General features: G+C 38.8%; 2 protein-coding genes across 4 annotated transcripts in view; one reads left to right on the top strand and one right to left on the bottom strand.

The window, feature by feature from the left end:
- The window catches only part of FANCB (FA complementation group B), a 183,068-nt gene that overhangs the window by 127,973 nt on the left and 27,544 nt on the right, over nt 1-27,551 (top strand).
- Nucleotides 24,974-27,551, bottom strand: part of GLRA2 (glycine receptor alpha 2) — a 299,238-nt gene continuing 296,660 nt past the window's right edge. For all 3 annotated transcript variants that reach the window (XM_054544349.2, XM_009234599.4, XM_002831396.5), the window contains one exon: nt 24,974-26,536. In XM_054544349.2, the coding sequence (XP_054400324.1) occupies nt 26,258-26,536 (279 nt within the window). In that variant the 3' untranslated portion in view covers nt 24,974-26,257. The remainder of the gene's footprint in view (nt 26,537-27,551) is intronic.

Here is a 27,551-nt window from a genome sequence, read left to right as displayed (position 1 = left end):
CTTTCTTGGTTTCTTTTCCATTAAATTTGGTACTGGTACATAGAAATATTACTGACTTTCGTATGTTGGTTTTATATCCTGCAACTTTACTGAATTTCTTCATTAGTTCTAACAGTTTTTGTGTGTGTGGAGTTTTAGGGCTTTTTTTTAAATATATAAGATCATGTTATGTACAAACAGAGGCAAGCTGATGGCCTCCTTTACAATTTGTATTATTTTCTTTCTCTTGCATAATTGTTCTATGATCCCTGTACTATGTTGATTGGAAGTGGTGAAAATGAACATTTTTGTCTTATTATAGATCTTAGAGAAAAAGCTTTCAACTATTTCCCATTTGGTATGATGCTAGCTGTGGGTTTGTCACATGTGGCCTTTATTATGTTGAGGTACATTCCTTTTATACCTAATTTGGTATCATGAAGGGACATTGAATTTTATCAAATGCTTTTTTCTCTATCTAATGAAATGATTATATGGTTTTTGTCTTTGATTCTGTTAATGTGATATGTCACATTTACTGGTTTGTATACGTTAAACCACATGAATGATCTTTTTAATGTGCTATTGAATTTGGTTTGCTAGTATTTTGTTGAGGATTTTTGCATCTATATTCATCAGGGAGATTGGCCTGTAGTTTTTATTGTTGTTGTGTATTCTTTTCTGGTTTTCGTAACAGGGTAATGCTGGTTTCAGAGAATGAGTTTGCAAGAATTCCTTCTTCTTAATTTTTTTTTTTTTTGCATCATTTGAAAATAATTGACATTATTTCTTCTTTAGGTGTTTGGTAGACTGTATTTTAAAAAAAACCTGCATGTGTACCCCTGAACCTTAAATAAACATTAAAAAAACTAAAAATCTCAGAAAAATGGAATAGGGATTCTCCTCCAACGACCATTATTCTGAGATTGAGTCAGCCCCTCTCATTTTGTGTGTGTGTGATATTGCCCATCATCCCTATTCACAGCAATTTAGCTCCATATTTTTGTTAAGGGCATGAGTCCTTACAATATCAAATATCAGGGTAACATATATACATTTTTGTGAGTTACTGTTAATCAACCAGCTTAGAATTATGTTTTTGTAATAGATTTTTATCTTAAAAGTAACATTTATTGCTTTTAAAAATATGTTTGGTAGAATATAGCACTGTGGCCATCATTCAGTCTCGTTACTTGTTATTGGTCTGTCCAGGATTTCTATTTCTTTATGCTTCAATATTGGTAGGTTGTGTGTTTACAGTTTATCAGTTTTTTCTAGACTTTTCAATTTGTTGGCATATAGTTCATAATAGTCTCCCCTATGATGTTTTTATGTCTTCAATTGTAATGTCTCCTTTTACTTCTCTGAGTTTAACTGCAGCAGTTCAGCTGGGGAACTATTGTATGTGTGTATGGTGTCATGGCTGTAAAGCCACAGGGATGGGGAGATGCATTGGCTACTGGATCCTGGAGCAGGACACACTCTCACAATGCGTCTGGTTACAAGATGGCACCATGTTGCAGCAGCTTGGGTCATGGAGGGGGAGGGGGCAAACATGGGCTTCTCTGGAGCAATGCAGCTGTGTAAACTTCTGCCAGCTCCCCAAACTGTGCTCAGAGCCTGTGCATATTCTTTCTAATAGCATATTCTTTCTTTCTTGAAAAAATATTTTATTTCTGGCTTTTGCCTGCTGTGGTAGATTATAAAAATGGCCACAGATCATTCTACTTCTATCTGTGATCTAGGGAAGTGCTCTGCCACACTGACCCTAGACTGGCCTTGTGATTTCCTTTGGCGAATAGGACATTAACAAACATGATGCAAGTGAAGGCTTGGAAGGTCTTTGTTCATTGGGGCTTACTCTCTTCCTGAGCTTGGGAACTCGGTAATCACTACCATGTGAATGAGCCTGAATTAGGCTGCTGAGAGACACATGGCTAAGTCATCCTTGTCACCCAAGCTGATATTCAGCCAACTGCCAGACATGCGAATGAGGTCATCCTAGACCACCCAGCTTCAGCCAACCTGGCCCAACCAGAAGAAGCATCTAGCTGAGCCATGGAATAGTGAGAGATGAGAAGTATTTGTTCTAATAAATTTTTGTTTTAAGCCACAAACTTTTGGGATGGTTTATGACATAGCAAAAGATAAGTGGTATAACCTAGATAAATAATTCTATTGTAAAAATAGTGGCTTGCATTTTTCCAAAATGTCAGTATCATTAAAGAAAAGAAAGGCCAAATAACTTTTCCATACTGGAGGAGAGTAAAGAGGCTTGAAAAGAAAATATAAAATGTCATACTGGATTGGATCTTGGATTGAGTGGAGGTAATGCTTTAAAGGACATTGTTGGGACGATTAACAGAATTGGAATGTGAACTGTAGAAAAGATAAAAATATGGTGGCAATATTAATTTTCTCAAATTTTATAATTGTATTGTGGTTATATATAAAAATATCATATTCTTAGGAAATGTACACTAAAGTATCATGAGGTAAAGTGGCATGATTTATGTAATCTCTCAATAGAGAAAAACTAATGTGTGAGTGTGTGTGTGTCAGAGAGAGAGAGAGAAAGAGAGCCAGAGACAGAGAAGAAGGAAGGAGGGAGGAGGAGAGAATTATAAAGCAGCTGTGGCAAAATGTAAAAATTGAGCAGTCTGGGTAAAGATTTATGGGAGTTATTTGTACTATTCTTGTATTTTTTAACTTTAAAAAATGTTTCAAAAAAAGTAAAAAGAAAAACCTTGACAATTGAGGAAATAAAGACATAATTGATACAGCTTCCTCTAGAAATTTCCAGCAATATTATCTCAGTACATTTGTTTTAGGCAAAAGCCAAGATACTCATTTATGTAGACATCAGACCTGGGGACTTACGATTGAAATGGGAAATGCAGAATGTTGGAATCATATTCATTTCATGTCAACGACATGTGAAGAGAAACAGAAGTCCTTTAAAGGTATGGGGTAGGGAAAGGATGCTAAATAGGGAAGAGAAAAATCTGGATTTCTTTTTCTTGGTCATACTATATGTCTTAAAACAAGTTATTCAAGTCTCTTGGCCTTAATTTTGTCTTAGACTAAATGGAAAGGTGACCTCTTAAACTTCCCTTTGATGTTAACATTTATACAATCACTTGTAAAAGGAAGCCAAATGTGTTGATCAATGATTGCTAGTGTTGTAATCTTAGTGGCCTTTTGTTATTATGGGATAACTCCACATGACAAGTATTTATGGGTGCCTTGTTCAATATGTAGAAGCATATGAGCATAAGCTTGAGTTATTACCTGTAGTCACCCCTGTGGAAACCAGGCTATCTGGAGGTGATATTAGCAGATAATGTTTTTTACATGATTATGATGTTAAAAGTCTTATTGGTGATTAGGGTAATATATAAATTGCAAGGACTGGCATTGGTTAGGATGACTCCCCACCCCTACAAAACACAAACATACACAGACACAACCTAACTCCCCCAGCATACCAAAATGACAAAGGAAAAAAGAATCACAATGACAGAAATGACAGGGTAACATATGGAACAGAAAGACACATTATAATCTGGAAGACATATAGTGGATTGCCCATAGGGAAGACTTGTATTTTCAGCAGTGCTAAAACTTAGCCCAAATAAGAATGCCAGGGTACTGTGAAAAAAGTGACCTGGGCCCTTTTGCAATTGTCAGGGTTTAGATATAACAGAAATGGCATGATTTAGAGAAGTGGTAAATATCTCTGGCTGTTGATACCCTGCAGCCTTATTGTGTGTCCTCACCCTCTCCTCCCTCTTTATGGCTTATTTTCACGTTTCTCCCTTCTTGCTCCTTTTACCCTTTTATGCCCTTCCAAAGGCTGTGGTACTTGTGAGCAATATTTAAGCCCTTTGGGGGTCTCTCAGGGGAAAGACATTATTTTTAAACACTTTTTATTGATGTAAGTATATAACTTAGTGAATTTTTACAAACTGAGTGTACCCAGTAACTAACACCCCCATCCAAAAAGAGAACATTACCTGCATCCCACAAGCCATGTTCATGTCTATTCCCTTGCAATATCTCCCTCCAAGGGTAACGATCAATCATTCTCTCTTCCAACGGTGCAGATTAATTTTGTCTGTTTGGAACTTTATATAAATGGAATCACACGGTAGGTATTCTGTTGTATCTTCTGCTCAATATGTGCTTGTGAGATTCATCCATATTGGTGCACGTAGCTACAGTTTGTTCATTTTCATGCTGTGTAGCATTGTGTGTAAGATATACCACAATCTGTTTATCCATTGTACACTTGGTGGGCATGAGTATATTTCTGCTTTTTAGCTATTTGAACAGTGCTGCTCTGAACATTCTGGTACTTAACTTTTGGCAAATATATGTATTTGTTGGCTATATACCTGGGAGTGAGTTGCTGGGCTATGGGAGATGTATGTGCTCAACTTCAGGAGATGCCATGAGGGCGCTATTTTACAAGTGCCTTTTATGAGCCAAGCACTTGCCATGTCATTACAATGATCTTCTTATTGAGGGTATGCTGCTGAAGACATTGAAGTTTGGAAGGGTTAAATAAATTATGCAAGGTCTCTCATTGCTTGGGCTGTAGCAGGGATTAGAACCTAGCCTGGCTTGACTTCAGTGCCTTTTTTTTTTTTTTAAATAATGTCTTCCCATTAGCTTCTGATCTCTGGTTTAGAACTATGAAGGCCTATTTTCATATGATTTAAGGATAAATGTCAGCAGCTTTCTGAGCAAAGCTATTTGTTTTATTGTTAACACTTCTAGCTATAAAAACCTTTGACGTGTATATTCCCTAGAAATGCTGGCAAGAGGCAAGGATACAAAACAGTAGACATCTGTGTTCTTTCTGTTCCCAAGTGAGGCATAGTGGTTTCCTGTCCCCCAGAGACTTGGGCTCCCCTTTCATAGTGTTGAGTTGTTACTAGCAAACCAGGAACAACATTTTCTACTACCCTTGTGCCTAGCAGAATGTATAAAAAGTTCTCACCACAGGAATATGAGTGGAAGTGATGTATGTCATCTCCAAGTATAAGTAGCTGAAAACAGGTGTTCCTCCTTCTCTTTATCTTTTCCTGTACACCAAACAGATACAGAGGATTCGGCAGTAGACTTTGAGCCCATGGTGATGGTGCAGCCATTGAGGGAGTCTGGATCCCAAATCACTGCTTAGAAGAGAGAAAAGCTGCCTGCCAATCCATTACTTTGAGTGAATGACAGACGTCCGTTGTGTTAAGCCTCTGAGTTTGTGGGCTTATCTATTAAAGCAGCTAGCATTACCTTAACTAATACACCAGGGAAGTCCCCACACTTATCCCACCATTTCCCCCTGCCTAAATCATTTGGATTCTGGAACTTCTTCCATGGCTGAAACCTGGAAAACATATTTGAGAATCATAGGAATTGAATGCTCTGCTTCACAGAGCCTCAATCTGATTATCTTTGTGAATCGTCTTCAGCCCCATTATTTATTGTACGTTCTGTGACAATGTAATGCAATTTTTATGTTATTTTATCCTTTGAAACTCTTTGTTCTTTGTAAAGGAAGCCATTACACACGAAAAAGGGTCTTTTCATGGCTGCAATGGAAAACTTAGTGGAATCTCTTTTTCTGTGTAGCCAAGCATTTGTACAGCCCTTTAACACTTTTCAGACTTCAACCTTCACAGAAGCTTTGTGACATAGGACAGGCAGCTATTATTATCTTTATTGGGCAGTTGAATTACCAATATATGAAATGCAGAGAGTTTAAGTCACACTAGACTAGAATCCAGACTTGTGGCTCCAGTTCATTGCCCTTTTGGCTCCTCTCTGACGTGCCAGTGTCTGTGTCAAGAATCAGAGAATTATCACTGGATTTGCTAAACCAATTATGATAAGATGTTACATTTGGGATTCCTCAGCCTGGGTATGAGGAATCAGTAATTCAAATAAATTATTACTTTGTCAATAATTTGTTTAAAGGTGGGTTTTTTTTTTATTATACTTTAAGTTTTAGGGTACATGAGCACAATGTGCAGGTTAGTTACATATGTATACATGTGCCATGCTGGTGTGCTGCACCCATTAACTCATCATTTAGCATTAGGTATATCTCCTAATGTTATCCCTCCCACCTCCCCCCACCCCACAACAGTCCCCAGAGTGTGATGTTCCCCTTCCTGTGTCCATGTGTTCTCATTGTTCAATTCCCACCTATGAGTGAGAACATGTGGTGTTTGGTTTTTTGTCCTTGCGATAGTTTACTGAGAATGATGATTTCCAATTTCATCCATGTCCTTACAAAGAACATGAACTCATCCTTTTTTATGGCTGCATAGTATTCCATGGTGTATATATACCACATTTTCTTAATCCAGTCTATCATTGTTGGACATTTGGGTTGGTTCCAAGTCTTTGCTATTATGAATAGTGCCGCAATAAACATACGTATGTATGTGCCTTTATAGCAGCATGATTTATATTCCTTTAGGTATATACCCAGTAATGGGATGGCTGGGTCAAATGGTATTTCTAGTTCTAGATCCCTGAGGAATCGCCACACTGACTTCCACAATGGTTGAACTAGTTTACAGTCCCACCAACAGTGTAAAAGTGTTCCTATTTCTCCACATCCTCTCCAGCACCTGTTGTTTCCTGAATTTTTAATGATCGCCATTGTAACTGGTGTGAGATGGTATCTCATTGTGGTTTTGATTTGCATTTCTCTGATGGCCAGTGATGATGAGCATTTTTTCATGTGTCTTTTGGCTGCATAAATGTCTTCTTTTGAGAAGTGTCTGTTCATGTCCTTCGCCCACTTTTTGATGGGGTTGTTTGTTTTTTTCTTGTAAATTTGTTTGAGTTCATTGTAGATTCTGGGTATTAGCCCTTCGTCAGATGAGTAAATTGCAAAAATTTTCTCCCGTTTTGTAGGTTGCCTATTCACTCTGATGGTAGAACAAATGGAAGAACAAATGGAAACATTGTTCTTCCATTTGTTTGTTCACTCTGATGGTAGAACAAATGGAAACAAATGGAAGAACATTCCATGCTCATGGGTAGGAAGAAGCAATATCGTGAAAATGGCCATACTGCCCAAGGTAATTTATAGATTCAATGCCATCCCCATCAAGCTACCAATGACTTTCTTCACAGAATTGGAAAAAACTGCTTTAAAGTTCATATGGAACCAAAAAAGAGCCCGCATCGCCAAGTCAATCCTAAGCCAAAAGAACAAAGCTGGAGGCATCACACTACCTGAGTTCAAACTATACTACAAGGCTACAGTAACCAAAACAGCATGGTACTGGTACCAAAACAGAGATATAGATCAATGGAACAGAACAGAGCCCTCAGAAATAACGCCGCATATCTACAACTATCTGATCTTTGACAAACCTGAGAAAAACAAGCAATGGGGAAAGGATTCCCTATTTAATAAATGGTGCTGGGAAAACTGGCTAGCCATATATAGAAAGCTGAAACTGGATCCCTTCCTTACACCTTATACAAAAATTAATTCAAGATGGATTAAAGACTTAAACGTCAGACCTAAAACCATAAAAGCCCTAGAAGAAAACCTAGGCATTACCATTCAGGACATAGGCATGGGCAAGGACTTCATGTCTAAAACACCAAAAGCAATGGCAACAAAAGCCAAAATTGACAAATGGGATCTAATTAAACTAAAGAGCTTCTGCACAGTTAAAGGTGGGTTTTTGTATACGAATTTTATGTATCAATTTCCAAAGCTTTATTAGCCTACCACACGGCTGTAGTGTACATCTGTATAGATTAAACACTACATAACAATATCTGGCAGCCAATATGGTCATATAAGGGAGGATACTGCCACAAGATCCAGGTAAAGGTTTTGGCATACTCTAAGCACACATCTGAGCCCTACATCTACAAGTGTGAGCCTTTCCTCTTTCTTTCCTTCTGCTTCAAGACTATGAAACTATAAAGTTTCCCAAATTCTGATGCCTGCCACATTTCCTGCCCACCCATTTATCTTATTTCCACGTTCATTCTGCTTCCTGTCATAAAGTCTCACACAAATGTTCCTTGGTTTGTTCGTCTACCAAAATTTGTCCTCCTTACCCTGCTCCTTGTAGGTGCCATTTCGCTCCAAGGCCTCTTCATCCTTGCTTTTCATATGAGCTTCAGGATGACTGACTGAATCATGGAGATTTTGATTTTTGGTACCCCTCACATGAGACACAGTCCCATCACTGTTCTTTCTGTCATATAGACTCCTTATGTGAAATGCCTTCCCTAACCCTACCCGTTCTTTCAAGCCCTGCTTAAGTCATACTTTCTACATTCAGGGTTCTCCAGCCTTTCTGATCTTCCTGTCTTCTATACACTATCAAGAGATGTTGTGGAAGAGCCTTAGTGTAGGAGTCAGGAGCCCTTGGTTCTAAAATGACACTGCCATGGTCCTGGGCAAGTCACTTAGCTCTTCTGAGCCTTAGTTTCCATTTCTGTAAAATGAGGGGATTTGGCTAGTGACATCAAAGTTCCTTTCCAGATAGTGATGCTCTAAATTTGGCCTTGATTTAAAGTGATGGGATCCAACCTAGTTTTTGGCAAGTCCCCTATTTAGTTTTCCACAAATACCAGACAATGTTCAGAAAGTCATGGTCTATTTCCAAGAAGGAAGTATCTAAGTATCCAAATCGTGTGAACTCTTCAGGGAATAATTAAATCATGCATTGTTGTTGTTATCATCAGCATACATTTACTGAATGTATTAGTTAGCTATTACTGCATACAAATTGCCTTAGAGTTTAGTGGCTTTAATACAACAAACATTTATTATTGCACAGTTGCTGTGGGTCAGGAATCTGTGCATGGCTTAGCTGGGTCCCATGTCTCAGAGTCTCTCACAAGGCTACAATCAAAGTGCTGTCCAGGACTGCAGTCACCTCAAGGTTCAATTGGTGGAGAATATGGCTGTTAGCAGGATTCAGTTTTTCACAGGTTACTGGACTGAAGGCCTCAGTTGCTTGCTAGATATTGGCCAGAGGCCTCCCTCAGTTCCTTGCTATGTAGACCTCTCTGTAGGGCCATTCACTACATAGTAGCTTGCTTCTTCTGAGTAAGCAAGCAATAAAAGCCACAGAGAGGGCAAGACAGATGTCAAAGTCTTTTGTAACCTGATCTTGGAGGTGACACCCTGTCACACTTGCTGCATTCTAGTTATTAGCTGGGGCCAGCTATAAATAGCCATCTCCTTTTGTCATTGGGTTGTTAACCAGTTGAAAAATAAGACAAACAGGTAAGGCAGATGAGAGGCCCAAAATGCAGACACCTCTAGCTTGACATTGGTTTTGTGTTAATGAAATCAGTTGTTCTATATGAAAATACTAAAGGAGCCCTTTTCCAATTATTTTAAATAGGGAAAATTATTGTGCATTACAAATCAACCCCAAACCCCCAACCAACTAAAACACATTAAAATGTCCATGCATGAAGAAGAAACTGTCATATCATGAGATAAATGCTTAAAACATTGTTTCCTTGGTACCAAACCAACCAAAATTAATATGGCTGTTGACAAACAGTTGCTTTGTCTGCAGTGATATTTTTCTTAGTGCTAGGAACATCCTAGCCACAAATCCCCTCTGTTGATACTTGGAGCACTTTAAAATAGCTATGTGTACTTCTGATTCATCTAAACTTGATTCATTCTAAATGCCAGTTGTATTTGGAGTGAAACTTCTGGATGTTTTCCATACATTCTTTTGTTAAAAATGTAAAAAACTTGTTATGTTTTTAAAGGCATAAATGTAGTTTTTTTTAATGCAACCCTCATTCCACTGAGAAGTACTTAGGTAAAGTTTAGATTTTAAAAACCAAGAGGCATTCACCTGAGAAAACATTAACCAAGGACAAATTCTGTGTGGTATACCTGTGTCAATTTTGTTGCAAATAGTGCTTATATTGGAAAATGTGATTTATATCTGTGGACAAGCAGGCTTGAAAATTCTGCACTGTAGAATTAGTTAGACTTATCTGTTTGAGTCATAGATCATGTTGGAGAACTGTGAACTTTCCCTAGATGGAAATATTGAAAACATTTTTCTCCATGGAAAACATTCCCATTATGTTGAAAACATAAGGCAAGACCAGAGCACAACATACCATTTTGGAGGGTAGGCATCTCCCAAGAAAAAGGAAAGAGGAGTGGGGCGGAAAAACGCCTTCAAACTCCCTAGTCAAATCCAGTCACTCTTTCTGTGGAGGGGCTGACGGAGGCCAGAAAGAATACCCTAGTGAGCTCTCTCCACATGTGAAGAAACCACTGAGTTGGTAGAAATGACCCTCATCACAAACCATGTAATGTTCCAATTCTTTACATGCATGGATCTCACAATGGCCCATTGTAAATTTGGTGCTGCTATCCCTGTTCCCATTACAGATGGGAGAATTTGAGAGATGAAGCAACACATCAAAGGAACAGGAACAAAAAGGAAGAGAAAGTGGCACATTTGATACTCAAACATAGGTCTCAAATGTACTTAACCACAAAGTGATATAGCCTTACCATTTTGCATACTTTGCTTAACTCCTGATTGTACCTGGAAGTGGAATGTTGCTGAATTTTCAGCTGGTAGCACCATGATTTTTGACAAATTTTCACTGATAAAGTTTTTATTCAAGTTTCTAGGGTCCGCTTTGTTTCTGTCTTTGTCTAGGCTGGAAATTCTCCTTTGTTCAAATGATGTTCATCAGTAGATGGATCTTGTCACGTTTCAACAGGAATATTTAATTTCAAAACTTTAGAGATCACTTAGATCCATCCAAGGCTTTCCTGAAATCAATACCATAATTACATTTAACCTTTCATTCTTCTTTTATCCTTTCATCCCCTTCTGATTTCTTCTATATTTTGTAGTTAGAATTATGTGCTGAAATGCAAAATCACTGTTAAAATCTTGTAATGGCATCCCACTGCTTACAAGATAAATCCCAAGATCCTAAAACAGGCATGTGACTTCATATTTTCATCCCTGCTTTTCTCTCCAGCCTAATTTCTCATTCTCATTCTAGAATGACAAGATTCAATCATTTGAAACTATCTGCAGCTGGCACAGTTTCTCTGAAGAAGGATGTGGAATGCTAAAAGTTTTGACTGAATGATTTAGTGAAACTATAATCGTAAAATCAGAGATCTCCAAAAGTTCTCAGACACATCTTCATCTTGCTCCCCTTAACTGCCCCAAAGGGCCCCTAATATATTAATGACAAGTTGTTGTTAGGGCTGTTTCTTTAAAAATCCAAGAGTTTCGGCCAGGTGCGGTGGCTCATGCCTGTGATCCCAGCACTTTGGGAGGCCAAGGCAGGCAGATCACGAGGTCAGGAGATTGAGACCATCCTGGCTAACACGGTGAAACCTTGTCTCTACTAAAAAATAGAAAAAATTAGCTGGGCGTGGTGGTGGGCGCCTGTAGTCCCAGCTACGCGGGAGGCTGAGGCAGGAGAGTGGCATTAACCCGGGAGGCGGAGCTTGCAGTGAGCCAAGATCATGCCACTGCACTCCAGCCTGGGTGACAGAGCGAGACTCTGTCTCAAAAAAAAAAAAAAAAAAAAAAAAATTCCAGAGTTTCCAGTCATCAGTCTCAAGACTTTTATTCATTTTGGAGGTAGCCAGAGCCTCCCAGTAAAACACTGGGTTATGTGTTTGTCCAACCAAGGGGGGGAAGGTGTTGGTTGCAGGATTCTGAACTGGTTGGAAGGGAAGGGAACTGAGGAGTGTTAAAATAATTAATTGAGAGGCCATTAGATTGAGGTGGCTCCAGCACCCTGGATTCCTGTGTAAGCAAACCAAAACCCAACTCAGAGCAAATGGTTGTATCCTAGGAAATGAAACTTAAGCTTAAATAATAAGAAACAACCAACTAATTTCAAACTAGGGACTCTAAGGCTACTGTTCTACCTTAACCCATCAAATGTTTTCTTTGTTTTGCTTCCAAACTTTTGTTTACAAAAGTTTTCTCCTTGCCCTGTGTCAGTGGAGCCCAAACCACTTGTAGTTTGGTGCTGCCTGATTCATGAATCACTGTCTGCTCAAATAAACTCTTTAAAATTTTAATATGCCTAAGTTTATCTTTTAACAGGGGGAAGTATATCTGGAATTTTTAAAAAATTCATTTCCTTAATGGAGCTAGAGAGGAAAGATGTACAATCAGCTTTAATTCATTTCAATCCTGAGGTTTGGGGTCTTTCTGTTCCTGCAGCCACGCCACAGGATGGATGGAACTAGGACACAGTAGCTCTTAGTTTTGCCTTGCTACTTCATTAACAGCTTATTAAATCAGTTACCAAAGCCATTGAGAAAATTAATGAGTGAACCATGCTGACATACATTAAAAGTTACCTTGAGATACCTCCCAGAACCCACTAACAGGACCTTTTTGCCTGCCTTGATGTGTTCTGTGCAGGTACTTTGTAGTCTGCCGACCCTGACATGTGAGCCCATTTTAATGATAACTGAGACCACAAGAGGAAAAAAAAGATCCATCCAAGGCTTTCCTGAGATCAATACCATAATTACATTTTAGACCCTCCAGGTATTAATCTTCTATTTTCAGAAAAGCAATTCCATTTTCCTGGCATGGTCTCTTAGAAATTATACTGCTTCTCCATGGCTCTTTTTAATTTTTTCCCCTGAGGGGGAAGGGAAGGCAAGCTTTTTCCTTTTCACCTCCTTCCCTCCTACAGCCATTCTCTCTTTTAAATTGAATGTTCATTGATGCTCTAAAAATACTACACACAGAGAAAGGGTTGATGTGAGAATATTTTATAATATTAACAGTGAATATAGGCTGTTTTAGTGCTTTCTGGAACTCCTTGCTTGCATTATTTCATTTAAAAATATTGTGTTTGCTGTCTAAAAATAATCTTTGTTGAATACTTCTTATGGACTAGTTATTGTTCTAAGCACTTGTTCTGAATTAACTAAGTTCAGTCTCATTAGAACCCTGTGAAATAGGTACTATTTTAAACATTAGGACTCCAAGGCGTAGAGCATTTGGAACCATTGCTTAAAGGCTCACAGTTGGTAGAGGCAGAAAGAATTTTTTTTTCCCAGGGAATTTTACTCCAGCACCTGCATGCTCAGTCACCAAGCTATCTCTGGCTTAATCTCTACGTATTTCACACTAGGGCCAGGGAATCTATAAAAATATTAGACACGGTTGGTGCCTATACTTGGTTGAATAGTGTGTACCCAAAATTCATGTTCACCTAGAACCTCAGAATGTGACCTTACTTGGAAATAGGATCTTTGCAGATATAATTAGTTGAGCTAAAATGAGGTCATACTGGATTAACATGGGCCCTCTAAGGTGTTTTTATAAGGAGAGGGAGTTTTAGAGACAGACATACAGAGAGAATATGGCCATGTAAAGGCAGAGGCAGAAGTTGGAGTGATGGAACTGCAAGCCAAGGAATGCAAAGGATTACCCGCATCACCAGAAGCTGGGAAAAGGCAAGGAAGAGTTCTTTTCCAGAGACTTTGGAGGGAACATGGCCCTGCTGACACCTTGATTTCATACTTCTAGCTTTCAGAATTGTGAGAGAATAAATTCCTGCAGCCCTAGGAAACTAATACAGTGACCTCAAAAGCTCATAGGCTGGTAGGGGAAATGGGTAAGGAAATGAATAATTGAAAATGATATGACAAGAGCTACAAAAAAAGAAAAAAAGAAATACACAAAATGTTACATAGAAGCCCTGGAGGGGAGTATAACTGATGAAGAGGGGAGGGTAGTATAGCATTTTTTCCATCATAATAATTTATTTCATTGAAGAAGCAATATGATGTGGTGATTAAGAGTATGGATTCTGTGGAAAGATTGCCTGGGTTTGAATCTTGGCTGTGACATTTATGAGCTGTGTGCCCTAGGCAAGTTACTTGACCTCCCTTTGCCCCAGTTTTCTCATCCATGGAATAGTTTTCAGATACCTTTGACATTCATGGTTGAAATGTGGGGAGGTGGGGCAAATCTCATCATTCTCATCTTATAAACATTGCCTAGAGCCACACAGCTAATACCTGATGGCAGGGCCCACTTCTGTGACAGTGGACTAGTTTCTTAACCTGTGCTGTTTCAGTTTGCTTATCCATAAGGTTATGATGATGGTGGTGGTGGTATTGCTACTTATGGTTTTGATGATGGTTATTATGCACTGAAGGCCTACTCGCCTACTCCGTGCTAGTCTCTCTGATGGGAAACCATTATTCTGCTCCATTTTACAGAATAAACTGAGGCTTTGAGAGAAACTGGCCCAAGGCCGCCATCCCTGTGTTCACAGGATGATTTGGCAGAATTTATGTTAAAGCAATTTATACACTGTACTGGCACTACATCAATATTAGTTATATATAGCAAAAGCCCTGCTTATGCCAACATAAGCCTTTTTAACATTTCAATTAGGAAAATGTTTACCTTTCTGTAGTAGGTCGAAATGAAACAGTAAAAACCTTGTTTTCACCATTTGCTAAAGAAGTTTGTCCAGACTGTCTCTAGATATGGTCTCTTCACTTCCAACCAGCCTTTTTGATGTTTAGGCAATGATTTAAAATTACGGTAGTTATAGTAGACCACAAAGGAATAGACTTCCTTTATAGGCGATAGGTTCTGAGTGGCATCATTAGTGAAGTAAAACATTATTAATTAAAGGTGGGTAGGAAGGGAAATGAGAACTAATATTTCTTTAGTACCCACTAAGTGCAGGTACTAATCAATTTAAACCTCACCTGCAATTGTACAAGGTATATACTATTATATTTTACACTATCTTCAGTCCCAGGGCATTAAAGCTTTGCTCAAGGACACTCAGCAAACAAAAGACAGAGGGATAATTTAAATGCAGATGTGACTTCACAAACTCTGCCTTTAGAACTATGACACTTACCTTCCGGAAGAATGGGCAAATAATCACGTGGAAGTAGAATAACTTACAGGAGAGGAACTGCCCTTTTAAACTTTCTCTACCTGGAATATATGGAAAAAGGCTCATGGGAATGGTTAGAAACGAATCAGGATAGAATTCAGGGGACTTTGGTTTTGAGCTCAAAGGCACATTAACATGCTAAGTAATAAGGGCCATGTCACTTTAACTCTCTGGGTATTGGTCCTGTTGAGGTATGATATTGATAGTCAGATGATAGTTAAGCATTACATTTGAATTGCACTTGTCCTTAAGAAATTTGGAATTAGGCAAAAAAGATTACAGATGTTCTTTTAGTGTAGTGCTGGGCACGGCATGGTATTTTCTAGGCTATTTCACCCATAAGTAGAGGCAGAGATGAACTGGTAGAATTTTATCTAATAGAAACTCAAATAATTTCTGTCCAAAGAACAGATAACTATAAAGGTTACTGTTTATGAACTCTATTGGACATTAGCCCGTTTTTAAAAAAATCTAACCCAGGAAACTTATCCTAACATTGCTTGTAAATACCTCGCTTCTTAAATGCTCTTTGGTCTGGTTTTAACATTTTACTGTTTTTTCATCAATTAATAAGCTAAATTTCAGACTTGTGCTAATTTTATATTTGCCTAAGAGTCATGATTTTATCCTTTTGAATACTATGAGTTAAGAGTATTTGATAGAAAACCTCAAGTGTAAAACCTTTCCTGGAATCTCTGCCTCTGCTTCATTCAGATGACAAAACAGTGATTTCATTGAACTGATACTGCTACCTGGCACTTGGTGCTTCTTGTGCCAGAGAGTCAGTAGGCAAAGAAGGGGGTTGCTGTACTAGCTGGGGCGATTGATTCTGACTATTTAGAGGAAAGTGAGTTACTAGTACATAGTGAGGGTAAGGAGAAATATGTTCAGAATGCAGGAGATCCTCTGGGGTACCTCTTAGAGAGCCCACATTTAGAATACCCATGCCATCTGATAAAAGTCATTGAAACTACAGTGACTCAGTTCAGATAGGACTGCTAATGTCCCATACCCTTAAGGATCTATAGTAGGGTTTTTCAGAACACACTTTAGAAAATGTTTATCTAGTGCAGTTCCTTCATTGTTATAGACTCAAAACCTACTTAAGTTTTGACAGTGATTTTTATCTAACTGGGTAATACTAGGTTCCTTAGTTCTATCTCTAAGCCTTCCATACACCCAATTAACTCCCTAATAAATGTTAACTATTCAGTTGTTCATTGAACAAATACCATATTGATTAAACATCTGCTAAATACCAGGCACAGGTCTAGATCCTGAGAATACAATAATGAACCAGGTTCCAGTTTCTCACTTAGAGCTGTCCTTTGTGTGTTCGTGTGTGTGTGTGTGCGCGTGTGTGTGTGTATTAGAGAAAGAGAATAAACACATAAAAATACCAATTGTCAGAAAGTGTCAAATGCTGTGAAAAGTATAAGGTAGAAATGGGAAATAGAGAGAAATTATTGGGAGGTGCTTGTTTGTACAAGGTGGTCAGAGAAGGCTTCTCTGATAAGAAGGCATTTGAGCAGAGGCCTGAATTAAATGAGTGAATAAGCCCTGTATGTATCTAGAGCAGGGATTGGCAATGTACTGCCTATAGGCCAAATCTGGTCTGCCACCTGTTTTTGTAAATAAAGTTTTATTGCTGCACAGCCACACCCACTTGTTTATTTAATGTCTGTGGCTGCTTTCATGCTACAATAGCAGAGCTGAGTAGTTGTAGCAGAGATTGTATGGCTTGTGAAGCCTAAATCATTTACTACCTGGCTGTTTAAAGAAAACTTTTGCCAGCCTCCTAGTATTGGAAAAGAGGGTGCCAGGTAGAGGAATTGGCTAGTGCAAAGGACCTGTGGTGGAATTGTGCTTGGCATGTTTAAGCACTGGTAAGGTGGCCACTATGCTTGGAGGGAGAAGGTATGGCAGAGCATGATGGGAGATCATGTAGTTAGATCATGTGGCCAAAGTGAGGACTCTGGCGTGTTCTCTGAGTAATATGGGGAGGCATTGAAGATTAAAAAAGTGACATTATCTGGTTTGTGTCTAAAAAGCAACTTTCTGGCTATTGTCTTCCTTTTATCTCTTCTCCCTTCCCTACCACCCTGCCCCTAAATATTTCTCCTCAAGAAGCAGAAATAGTATAAGAAATGATTATTCATTGAATTTGATGAACTCTTGGTTAGTCCTGATCCTTGCACGTGAAGGGTCTCCTTGCCCTTGGTTTCATCATTTTTGAGGACCTGGAGCTACTAATGAGACTTCAGTGTGTATGAGGACTGACCAAATTGTCTGTTCCATGAGCAGCCCTGGGCCCTACTGCAAGAGGGCCAGTGTGGTACACACTTCACAAAGAGCACCCTAGAGCTTTGCACTCCTCTTTGAAGCTACATTTACCTGCTTATGAATCATTTGTGCCAAAGTGATAATGTCCTTTCTAAATGCTAGCTCATAGTCTAAAAACATCTAATACACACTTCCATCATCTTGGGAAACTATATATTACTTGTTATTTTTAAACTGCATTTGCACCCAGAGTAGAAATAGTGCCTCTTTTCTCATGTGGGAGCATGTGTAACAAAGCAAACGTCATTTTCCCTCCTTCAAAAATGAAAATAAACGCCTTTGAAATGGAATTTTGTTGGTCTTTTTTTCAACCCCTGTATCTTTTGGGCCATTCAATCACACAGGATCTTGACTCTGAAGATGTTATTAATGCTGTATGCACAATTTTAAATTATTTCTCTTAAGCATTTTCAACAGAAATATTCTGGGCTCTCTTTTGCCATTTATTTTGTCATTCATGAGCATGGATCAGTGGTACCATGACCTTTTACTTTCCAGGTTTTTCTTTTCTTAGTGTGGATATAGTGAAAGTGTATATAGTCTGAGGAGTTAAGAAACAAGTTGTGCTGGATGTTCAAACTCTAATATGATAGGTGATCTTGGGCAAGGAGTTTAATTCATGGAACTTCTGTTTATCTGTTGATCAAAGGGTGTATATTGACTCTTTGTGATCTGGGCACCTTGGATTGTTGTTAGGATCAAATGCTGTCATAGGCATTAAACATGTTGATATTTTGAAAACACTATGTAAATATGAGGTTGTAGTGTTATCTTTAATTCTTCTACTTTGTGATCTATGAAAAAATATATTGCTTGAATCATTTAAATTATACTTAAAAAACCCCAGATTGGTGAAAAGAAGAAAAGGTTTAAAGCAGAGGTTGAAAGATTAAAAAATAATTTCTGGCAGACATATGGTTTAGATTCATCCCACAAATTGGCTTTAGGCTTAAAGTAGGAAATGCATAAACCCTAAAAAAATTCTGAATAGATTTTTTTATTTTCCAAAGCTGTGAATCATATGATATGGAATTTTGTGCTGTGTTTTGGTTAGAACCTTCTTATTTGATATTAATGGAGTAAGTGAAATGTAAAATGATATTCATTTAATCTTTATTGGAAATTTTGCTTTTAGAATTTGGCAGTCCTGTTCAGTGGCATAGATGAGGAGCTTAAAGCTAGCGCTGCTCGGAAGGATTTTTAAAAATCTATAGCCAGTATGGTTTGTAGCATCGGTTTAGGGCCAAGTTATTTGAGAATGCCATAAAGAGTCTCAAGTCTTAAGTCATCCCTATGTGTTTTTAAAACCAAGTGGTAGGAATTGAAAAATGTTTAAAAGACAAATCCTCCAGTAATCCATTATCTGAAAAAATGATGGCAGTAGTTAGTTACCTTCTGTAATTTCTGGGTTGGGGAAAACTTATGTGACTTTTTCAGTAGGTACAGCATATCCTCCTTCACCAATGTTTTTCTAGCGATAGTAATAATATCCGTTGGGAATTTGAGCTTTGGCAGGCATTGCGGATAACCAGTGGAAACATAGCCACTTTCTCCCAAAAGCTTCCAATCTAATGAAAACAGGTAAGAAGGTTTCTTCCTCAGAGCCATAATTTTACTTTTGAACTGTTTTCCCTGAAATACTATCACAAAAGAAAAATGTCCAAAATAAAATCCCCAGTAACATTATAAGGGAATTAATCTGTTTCACCAGCATATGTGGTACTCAAAATATTTTCTCTGAGATTTCATCTTATTTATATAACCCACATTGGTGCATTTAAGAGTTTATTTCACTGAATGTAGTCTAGAATCAGAGAAAAGTCAAGAAGTCCTCTTGCCATCCAAGACGCCTTTGCCTACTTTAGTGGCTGGCAGATATATTTTGATGTGAATCTCTTCTCAGTTTTCTAATGGGGGGACTGTACTTCCCTCCAAAATTATATGGCACACACATTGATTAAACATAATCAGTTGTCTTAGGATTTTCTCCCTAAAGTGCCTACCCACTCTGCCATATGCTGCATTGGGGTTCTTCCTGGGATACTTAAGGGGTTAGGCTCATCTTTGGGAGGCATGTTAGCCTCAATTTTACTGTTTTGCAGAGAAAGGAAAAGAATTGAGAATAAACACTTCACTTTATTTGTTTGGAAAGGAATGACCAATAAGACAGAAACAGTATTTTTAAAATCATGCAAAAAGCATGTCATTGAACTTGACCAGGCTAGACATTGTGAAGCTTCTTGCCCAATGGATAACCAATGCTATTCATAACAATAATTATTTCATTATCTTTTAGTTATTGAGAATTTAATATGTGTTAGACACCATGCTAATGGCTTTAGCTGCATTATTTCTAGTCAGTTCTCTTGAAACTCTATGAAACAACAATTCAGAAAAGTCAGGTAATTTATCCAAGGTCACACTGTTGATAGTGGCTGAGCTAGTCTCCCTATCTCCAAAGTGGTTAAAGGTGGTAGCTAAAAGCTCTCGTAAAGTTAAAAGTGGTGGCTTCTAGCATTAGGTATGGTCTTGATCTCTTGACCTTGTGATCCACCTGCCTCAGCTTCCCAAAGTGCTGGGATTACAGGCATAAGCCACCATGCCTGGCCTCACAATGGCCACTAATACTTCCATTTCTCTATTTCTACAACGAGAAAAACTATTTTTTCTTTCTTCATGGAGATACTAATGCATCAATAATGTAATAGCTGTACAAGTGCTTCAAGCTTACAAGGAAAACCAGATACAAAAATCCAAGTTATCATTGTCATTTAAATAATCTACATTTTGGAAGATGGCCAAATAGGAACAGCTCCAGTCTGCAACTCCCAGCGAGACCAACATAGAAGGTGGGTGATTTCTACATTTCCAACTGAGGTACCTGGCTCATCTCACTGGGACTGGTTAGACAGTGGGTGCAGCCCACGGAGGGTGAGCCAAAGCAGGGTGGGGCGTTGCCTCACCTGGGAAGCACAAGGGGTCGGGGAACTCCCTCCCCTAGTCAACGGAAGCTGTGAGGGACTGTGCTATGAGGAATGGTGCATTCCAGCCCAGATACTATGCTTTTCCCATGGTCTTCACAACCCACAGACCAGGAGATTCCCTTGGATGCCTACACCACCAGGGCCCTGGGTTTCAAGCACTAAATTGGGCGGCCATTTGGACAGACACCGAGCTAGCTGTAGGAGTTTTTTTTTTTCATACCCCAGTGGTGCCTGGAATGCCAGCAAGACAGAATAGTTCACTCCACTGGAAAGGGGGCTGAAGCCAGGGAGGCAAGTGGTCTAGCTCAGTAGATCCCACCCCTATGGAGCCCAGCAAGCTAAGATCCACCGGTTGGAAATTCTCAATGCCAGCACAGCAGTCTGAAGTTGACCTGGGACGCTCAAGCTTGGTGTGGGGAGGGGTGTCTGCCATTACTAAGGCTTGAGTAGGTGGTTTTCCCCTCACAGTGTAAACAAAGCCACAGGGAAGTTTGAACTGGGTGGAGCCCGCCGCACCTCAGCCAAGCCGCTGTAGCCAGACTGCCTCTCTAGATTCCTCCTCTCTGGGCAGGGGATCTCTGAAAGAAAGGCAGCAGCCCCAGTCAGGGGCTTATAGATAAAACTCCCATCTCCCTGGGACACAGCACCTGGGGGAAGGGGCGGCTGTGGGTGCAGCTTCAGCAGACTTAAATGTTCCTGCCTGCCAGCTCTGAAGAGAGCAGCAGATCTCCCAGCACAGCGCTCTAGCTCTGCTAAGGGACAGACTGCCTCCTCAAGTGGTTCCCTGACCTCCATGCCTCCTGACTGGGAGACACCTCCCAGCAGGGGTTGACAGACACCTCATGCAGGAGAGCTCCGGCTGGCATCTGGCAGGTGCCCTTCTGGGACGAAGCTTCCAGAGGATGGAACGGGCAGCAGTCTTTGCTGTTCTGCAGCCTCTGCTGGTGATATCCAGGCAAACAGGGTCTGGAGTGGACCTCCAGGAAACTCCAGCAGACCTGCAGCAGAGGGGCCTGACTGTTAGAAGGACAACTAACAAACAAAAAGGAATAGCATCAACATCAACAAAAAGGACATCCACACAGAAACCCCATCCAAAGGACACCAACATCAAAGAAAGACCAAAGGTAGATAAATCCATGAAAATGAGGAAAAAACAGTGCAAAAAGGCTGAAAATTCCGAAAAACAGAATGCCTCTTCTCCTCCAAAGGATCACAACTCCTTGCCAGCAAGGGAACAAAACTGGACAGAGAATGAGTTTGATGAATTGACAGAAGTAGGCTTCAGAAGGCGGGTAATAACAAACTCCTCTGAGCTAAAGGAGCATGTTCTAACCCAATGCAAGGAAGCTAAGAGCCTTGAAAAACAGGTTAGAGGAATTGCTAACTAGAATAACCAGTTTAGAGAAGAACATAAATGACCTGATGGAGGTGAAAAACACAGCATGAGAACTTTGTGAAGTATACACAAGCATCAATAGCCAAAGCGATCAGGTAGAAGAAAGGATATCAGAGATTGAAGATCAACTTAATGAAATAAAGGGTGTCAAAAAGATTAGAGAAAAAAGAATGAAAAAAAAAAAAAAGCCGAACAAAGCCTCCAAGAAATATGGGACTATGTGAAAACACCAAATCTATGTTTGATTGGTGTACCTGAAATCGATGGGGAGAATGGAACCAAGTTGGAAAACACTCTTCAGGATATCATCCAGGAGAGCTTCCCCAATCTAGCATGACAGGCCAACATTCAAATTCAGGAAATACAGAGAACACTACAAAGATACTCCTCGAGAAGAGCAACCCCAAGACACGTAATTGTCAGATTCACCAAGGTTGAAATGAAGGAAAAAATGTTAAGGGCAGCCAGAGAGAAAGGTTGGGTTACCCACAAAGGGAAGCCCGTCAGACTAACAGCGGATCTCTCTAAAGAAACCCTACAAACCAGAAGAGAGTGGGGGCCAATATTCAGCAGGTTTAAAGAAAAGAATTTTCAACCCAGAATTTCGTATCCAGCCAAACTATGCTTCATAAGTGAAGGAGAAATAAAATCCTTTACAGACAAGCAGATGCCGAGAGATTTTGTCACCGCCAGGCCTGCCTTACAAGAGCTCCTGAAGGAAGCACTAAATATGGAAAGGAAAAACCCAGTACCAGTCACTGCAAAAACATAGCAAATTGTAAAGTTATATAAGTTAATTGATGGCTTCTGAATGGTTACTTAAGTTTCATTTTGTTTCTCTAATATAAGCATTTATAAGAAATAGTCCAAGTTAACTTTTGTTTATGTTTGCAAATCAAGCAAGGTTAAGGTCATTTATGAGGACTAACTGGCTTTGTCTTCCCAAGGATTCTTCAGGCCTGGTCTCCATTTACTTTAACAGGACACATGGTCTAAAGGTAAAATTGTTTGGTTAAAATTTCAGTTTCTCTTTTTGATGAGACAGGTCTTCAGGCAAATTATTGCCTTCTGGTATTTATTTTAAACATTTTTTTTGAAATACAGTAGATATACATAAAAGAATATTAAAATACTTTATACTCATTTCTCAAAATAAACATGTTAAAATGTTTAATTAAAAAATAAAACCATGGGTCCTATTCAACATAGTATTGGAAGTTCTGGCCAAGGCAATCAGGCAAGAGAAAGAAATAATGGGTATTCAAACAGGAAGAGAGGAAGTCAAATTGTCTCTGTTTGCAGATGACATGATTGTGTATTTAGAAAACCCCACTGTCTCAGCCCCAAATCTCCTTAAGCTGATAAGCAACTTCAGCAAAATCTCAGGATACAAAATCAATGTGCAAAAATCACAAGCATTCCTATGCATCAATAATAGATAAACAGAGAGTCAAATCATGAATTAACTCCCATTGACAATTGCTACAAAGAGAATAAGATACCTAGGAATACAGCTTACAAGGGATGTGAAGGACCTCTTCAAGGAGAACTATAAACCACTGCTCAAGGAAATGAGAGAGGACACAAATGGAAAAACATTCCATGCTCATTGATTGAAAGAGTCAATAGCATGAAAATGGCCATATTGCCCAAAGTAATTCATAGATTCAATACTATCCCCATCAAGCTACCAATGACTTTCTTCACAGAATTAGAAAAAACTACTTTAAATTTCATATGGAACCAAAAAAGAGCCCATATAGCCAAGACAATCCTAAGCAAAAAGAACAAAGCTGGAGGCATCATGCTGCCTGACTTCAAACTATACTACAAGGCTACAGTAACCATAACACCATGGTACTGGTACCAAAACAGAGATCTAGACCAATGGAACAGAACAGAGCCCTCAGAAATAATACCACACATCTACAACCATCTGATCTTTGACAAACCTGCCAAAAACAAGAAATGGGGAAAGGATTCTCTATTTAATAGTTGGTGTTCGGAAAACTGGCTAGCCACTTGCAGAAAACTGAAACTGGACCCCTTCCTTATACCTTATAAAAAAATTAACTCAAGATGGATTAAAGACTTAAACGTAAGACCTAAAACCATAAAAGCCCTAGAAGAAAATCTAGGCAATACCATTCAGGACATAGGCATGAGCAAAAACTTCATGACTAAAACACCAAAAGCAATGGCAACAAAAGCCAAAATTGACAAATGGGATCTAATTAAACTAAAGAGCTCCTGCACAGCAAAAGAAACTATCATCAGAGTGAACAGGCAACCTACAGAATGGGAGAAAATTTTTGCAATCTATCCATCTGACAAAGGGCTAATATCCAGAATCTACAAATAACTTAAACAAATTTACAAGAAAAATCAACCCCATCAAAAAGTGGGCGAAGGATATGAACAGACACTTCTCAAAAGAAGATATTTATGTGGCCAACAAACATGAAAAAAAGCTCATCATCACTGGTCATTAGAGAAATGCAGATCAAAATCACAATGGGATACCATCTCACACCAGTTAAAATAGCGATCATTAAAAAGTCAGGAAACAACAGGTGCTAGAGAAGATGTGGAGAAATAGGAATGCTTTTACATTGTTGGTGGGAGTGTAAATTAGTTCAACCATTGTGGAAGTCAGTGTGGCAATTCCTCAAGGATCTAGAACCAGAAATACCATTTGACCCAGCAATCCCTTTACTGGTATATACTCAAAGGATTATAAATCATTCTGCTATAAAGATACATGCACACATATATTTATTGCAGCACTATTTACAATAACCAAGACTTGGAACTAACCCAAATGCCCATCAATGATAGACTGGATAAAGAAAATGTGGCACATATACACCATGGAATACTATGCAGCCATAAAAAAGGATGAGTTCATGTCCTTTGCAGGGATATGGATGAAGCTGGAAACCACATTCTCAGCAAAGTAACACAGGAACAGAAAAACAAACACCACATGTTCTCACTCATAAGTGGGAGTTGAACAATGAGAACACATGGAGTCAGGGAGGGGAATATCACACACCAGGGCCTGTCGGGGGGGCGGGGGTCGGGGGCTAGGGGAAGGATAGCATTAGGAGAAATGCCTAGTGTAGATGATGCGTTGATGGGTGCAGAAAACCACCATGGCACGTGTATACCTATGTAACAAACCTGCACATTCTGCAAATGTATCCCATAACTTAAAGTATAATAATAAAAATTTTCAAATAAAAAAATGAGATAAAGTAAATATCTACATTTTAATTCAAAAATGAAAATGAAAGCCTCTAGAGAAGTTTGCGGCACACTTAGCTTTATTGAAATTGAACAAATGCTTTTTAAAATAACCCCTTGTACAGCACATGTAAAATTTAATTATTTCCTTATATTTTTACAGGTTGTCTTTTATCTGAGTAAGCAAAAATACGTCTTTTTTTTTTTTTCTTACTTAAAACATGTAGCCAGAATTCAAACCACGTAGCTCTGGTACCAAAAAGGCAACGGGTTATGAAAATCACAGTACAATTTTAAAATTCTTTAAGTTAGTTAAGGATATTTAAAACAATGTTCACTTATATTGATTGATAGTAGAAATCATGGGTCAGTTGACATTAGGACTAGTAGTTACACCTACAATGAGAGCAGAAATGGAAAGTTCAAGCTGACCTGAGCTACACTGTTCAGGACACACCATCTCCATAAATACTGTAGCTGAGTAGCTGCAATGGCTAGTCACAGTTGGGCGATTAAAGTCACGTGTAAATATAGCCAAAGCAAAAATATATATATAGTGCACTAACTTGGATATAAAATAAAGTGGGCATTTATTAAGAGGGTACACTGTCAAATTAATTACACAATACACAATTTAAGTTTCAAAATTTTATCTTGGAAAGAAAAATATTAAAATGCACACCTATATGGACAGTAAAGTAGAAATTTTTCTGTCATTGGTGTTTATTTTGTCATTGTTATTTACTGGATAAGTAGAAATAATTTACGACCCACAAAAGGATTTCTCAAGTGAAACACTAATTACAGACATTGTAAAGAACATAGCTTAGGAGGCTTGTTTTAAAAACGAGGCAGCATTTTCCTGAAAAAGTTTGGTCCTCGACTCACTATAGGCTAGTCACTATGGTCAGATGGTTAAGCATTTTTGAAGTTGTGTGTGTGTGTGTGTGTGTGTGTATAGCTAACTTTTCAGTACCAGAATTAGTCAAAGCCAAACCAAACCCAAAAGGACCAAAAGGCAAACAGCCCTTAAGAACTTGACCCCGCATATCATGTCTGATTGATGCACATATCATGTCTGACTGAAAGAACAATGCTAAAGATTATGGAAGGGAATTATGCTCCCGTGATTCTGCAACCCCTTAATTTTGTGCAGTTTTCTTCATCACCCATATAACTTGTCTTTTTTTCATGTAGGTGCCAGGAAACCCACCCCCATGACCCTCCCTCCCCCCTCCCTCAATCTTCTCTTCTGTCAAAGTGATTGATATAAAGACAATTTCACTGTGTATTTACAAGCACAACACTGAGGCAAGAAGGTCCCAGGGTCTGTAGGGCACATCTATTTCTTGTGGACATCTTCATGCCGAATGATCTTGTATGTGATCCAGTAAAAGATGTTGAAAATGAGGAAGGCCAATGGGAAGGCAGCTCGAGATATCGTGTCAATCCTTTTTGCCCGGTCCACAAACTTCTTCTTGATAGCATCTGCATCTTTTGGCGGTTGTGGGAGTGGGTTGGCAGGTGTGGCCTTGACAGCTGTTCCATCTTTCACTTGGAGGCAGTGACCCATCCCATAACCGCTAAAATTAAAACGACTTTCACGAGTAACGTCTTCTTCCTGACAGAATAAAGACAGAGGAAGCACAGATTGGTTGTCAGTCAAGTTAGATGGAAGATGCTTAAAATTCTTTAGAAGTAAAAGGATAAATCACAGTTAACTGGTGGTGTGGGAGGCTTTTGGAATAGCGAGTTCTCTTTCAAGTTCAACTCAATTATTCATGGAACAGATACAGTTCATTAACTTTTCAGACTGAGAAATTAAGGGTAAGAATAATGACTTTGTGGTCATTTTAATTAATTAACAAACAAAAACACCTACGTTATATTCAGTACTGACTTTCCCAAAATCTAGTTTATTAATCCCTAGATGTGAATAGAGATTTTGAAGCAGTTCTCCAAATCCCAGTGTTACACTGTAAGTCTATGAAGAGGACCATTCATTCATTCATTCATTCATTCATTCATTCATTCAGAAAACATTTACTGAGCCTGTGCTGTGTGCCTGGCCCTAAGGAACCTATAGTATTGTGGTTCATTCACAGCGCAATTCCCCCATTAACATTAGGTTTAATGTTGATGTTACCTCTAAGATGAGCCCCTTAAATATATACCTGTTCCCCCTCCAGCCCTCTAGTTCATCTCCTTTATATAGCAGAGATTAAATATTCATTAATAATTTAATTTTTCCAGTGTTGATTTTTAACATTGATTATTTGGCTGGTGAATCATTTCTACCATATTTAAATGTGTCATTTTAGCTGATGTCAGTGATATTTGTATGATTATTTCTACATAAATTAGATAAAAGTCTGAAAAATTGTATTTATTCCTTGGTGTAAAGGACAAATAGCCCTAGAGAAAAATGTATGGGATCTGGGTGTGTGTTTGGGTCAAAGGAGGGGGTCAAACGGTGGGGTTGAAAAGCTGGGATTGAAATGACTTAGCTGTAAACAGCCAGCAATTGAATTATCTTCTTCTGTAACTAGATTACTGCCTTCCACAATAATATGCAACTCCTCTGAGTCACCAGAGGCACTAAAGTCTTTATCTTGCCAGATAATAATAATGGTTAT

The sequence above is a fragment of the Pongo abelii genome, chromosome X, assembly GCF_028885655.2.
Source record: "Pongo abelii isolate AG06213 chromosome X, NHGRI_mPonAbe1-v2.0_pri, whole genome shotgun sequence".
Classification (NCBI taxonomy): domain Eukaryota; kingdom Metazoa; phylum Chordata; class Mammalia; order Primates; family Hominidae; genus Pongo; species Pongo abelii.
The sequence above is the reverse complement of the archived record's forward strand: the minus strand, read 5'-3'. Positions and strand labels throughout refer to the sequence as shown.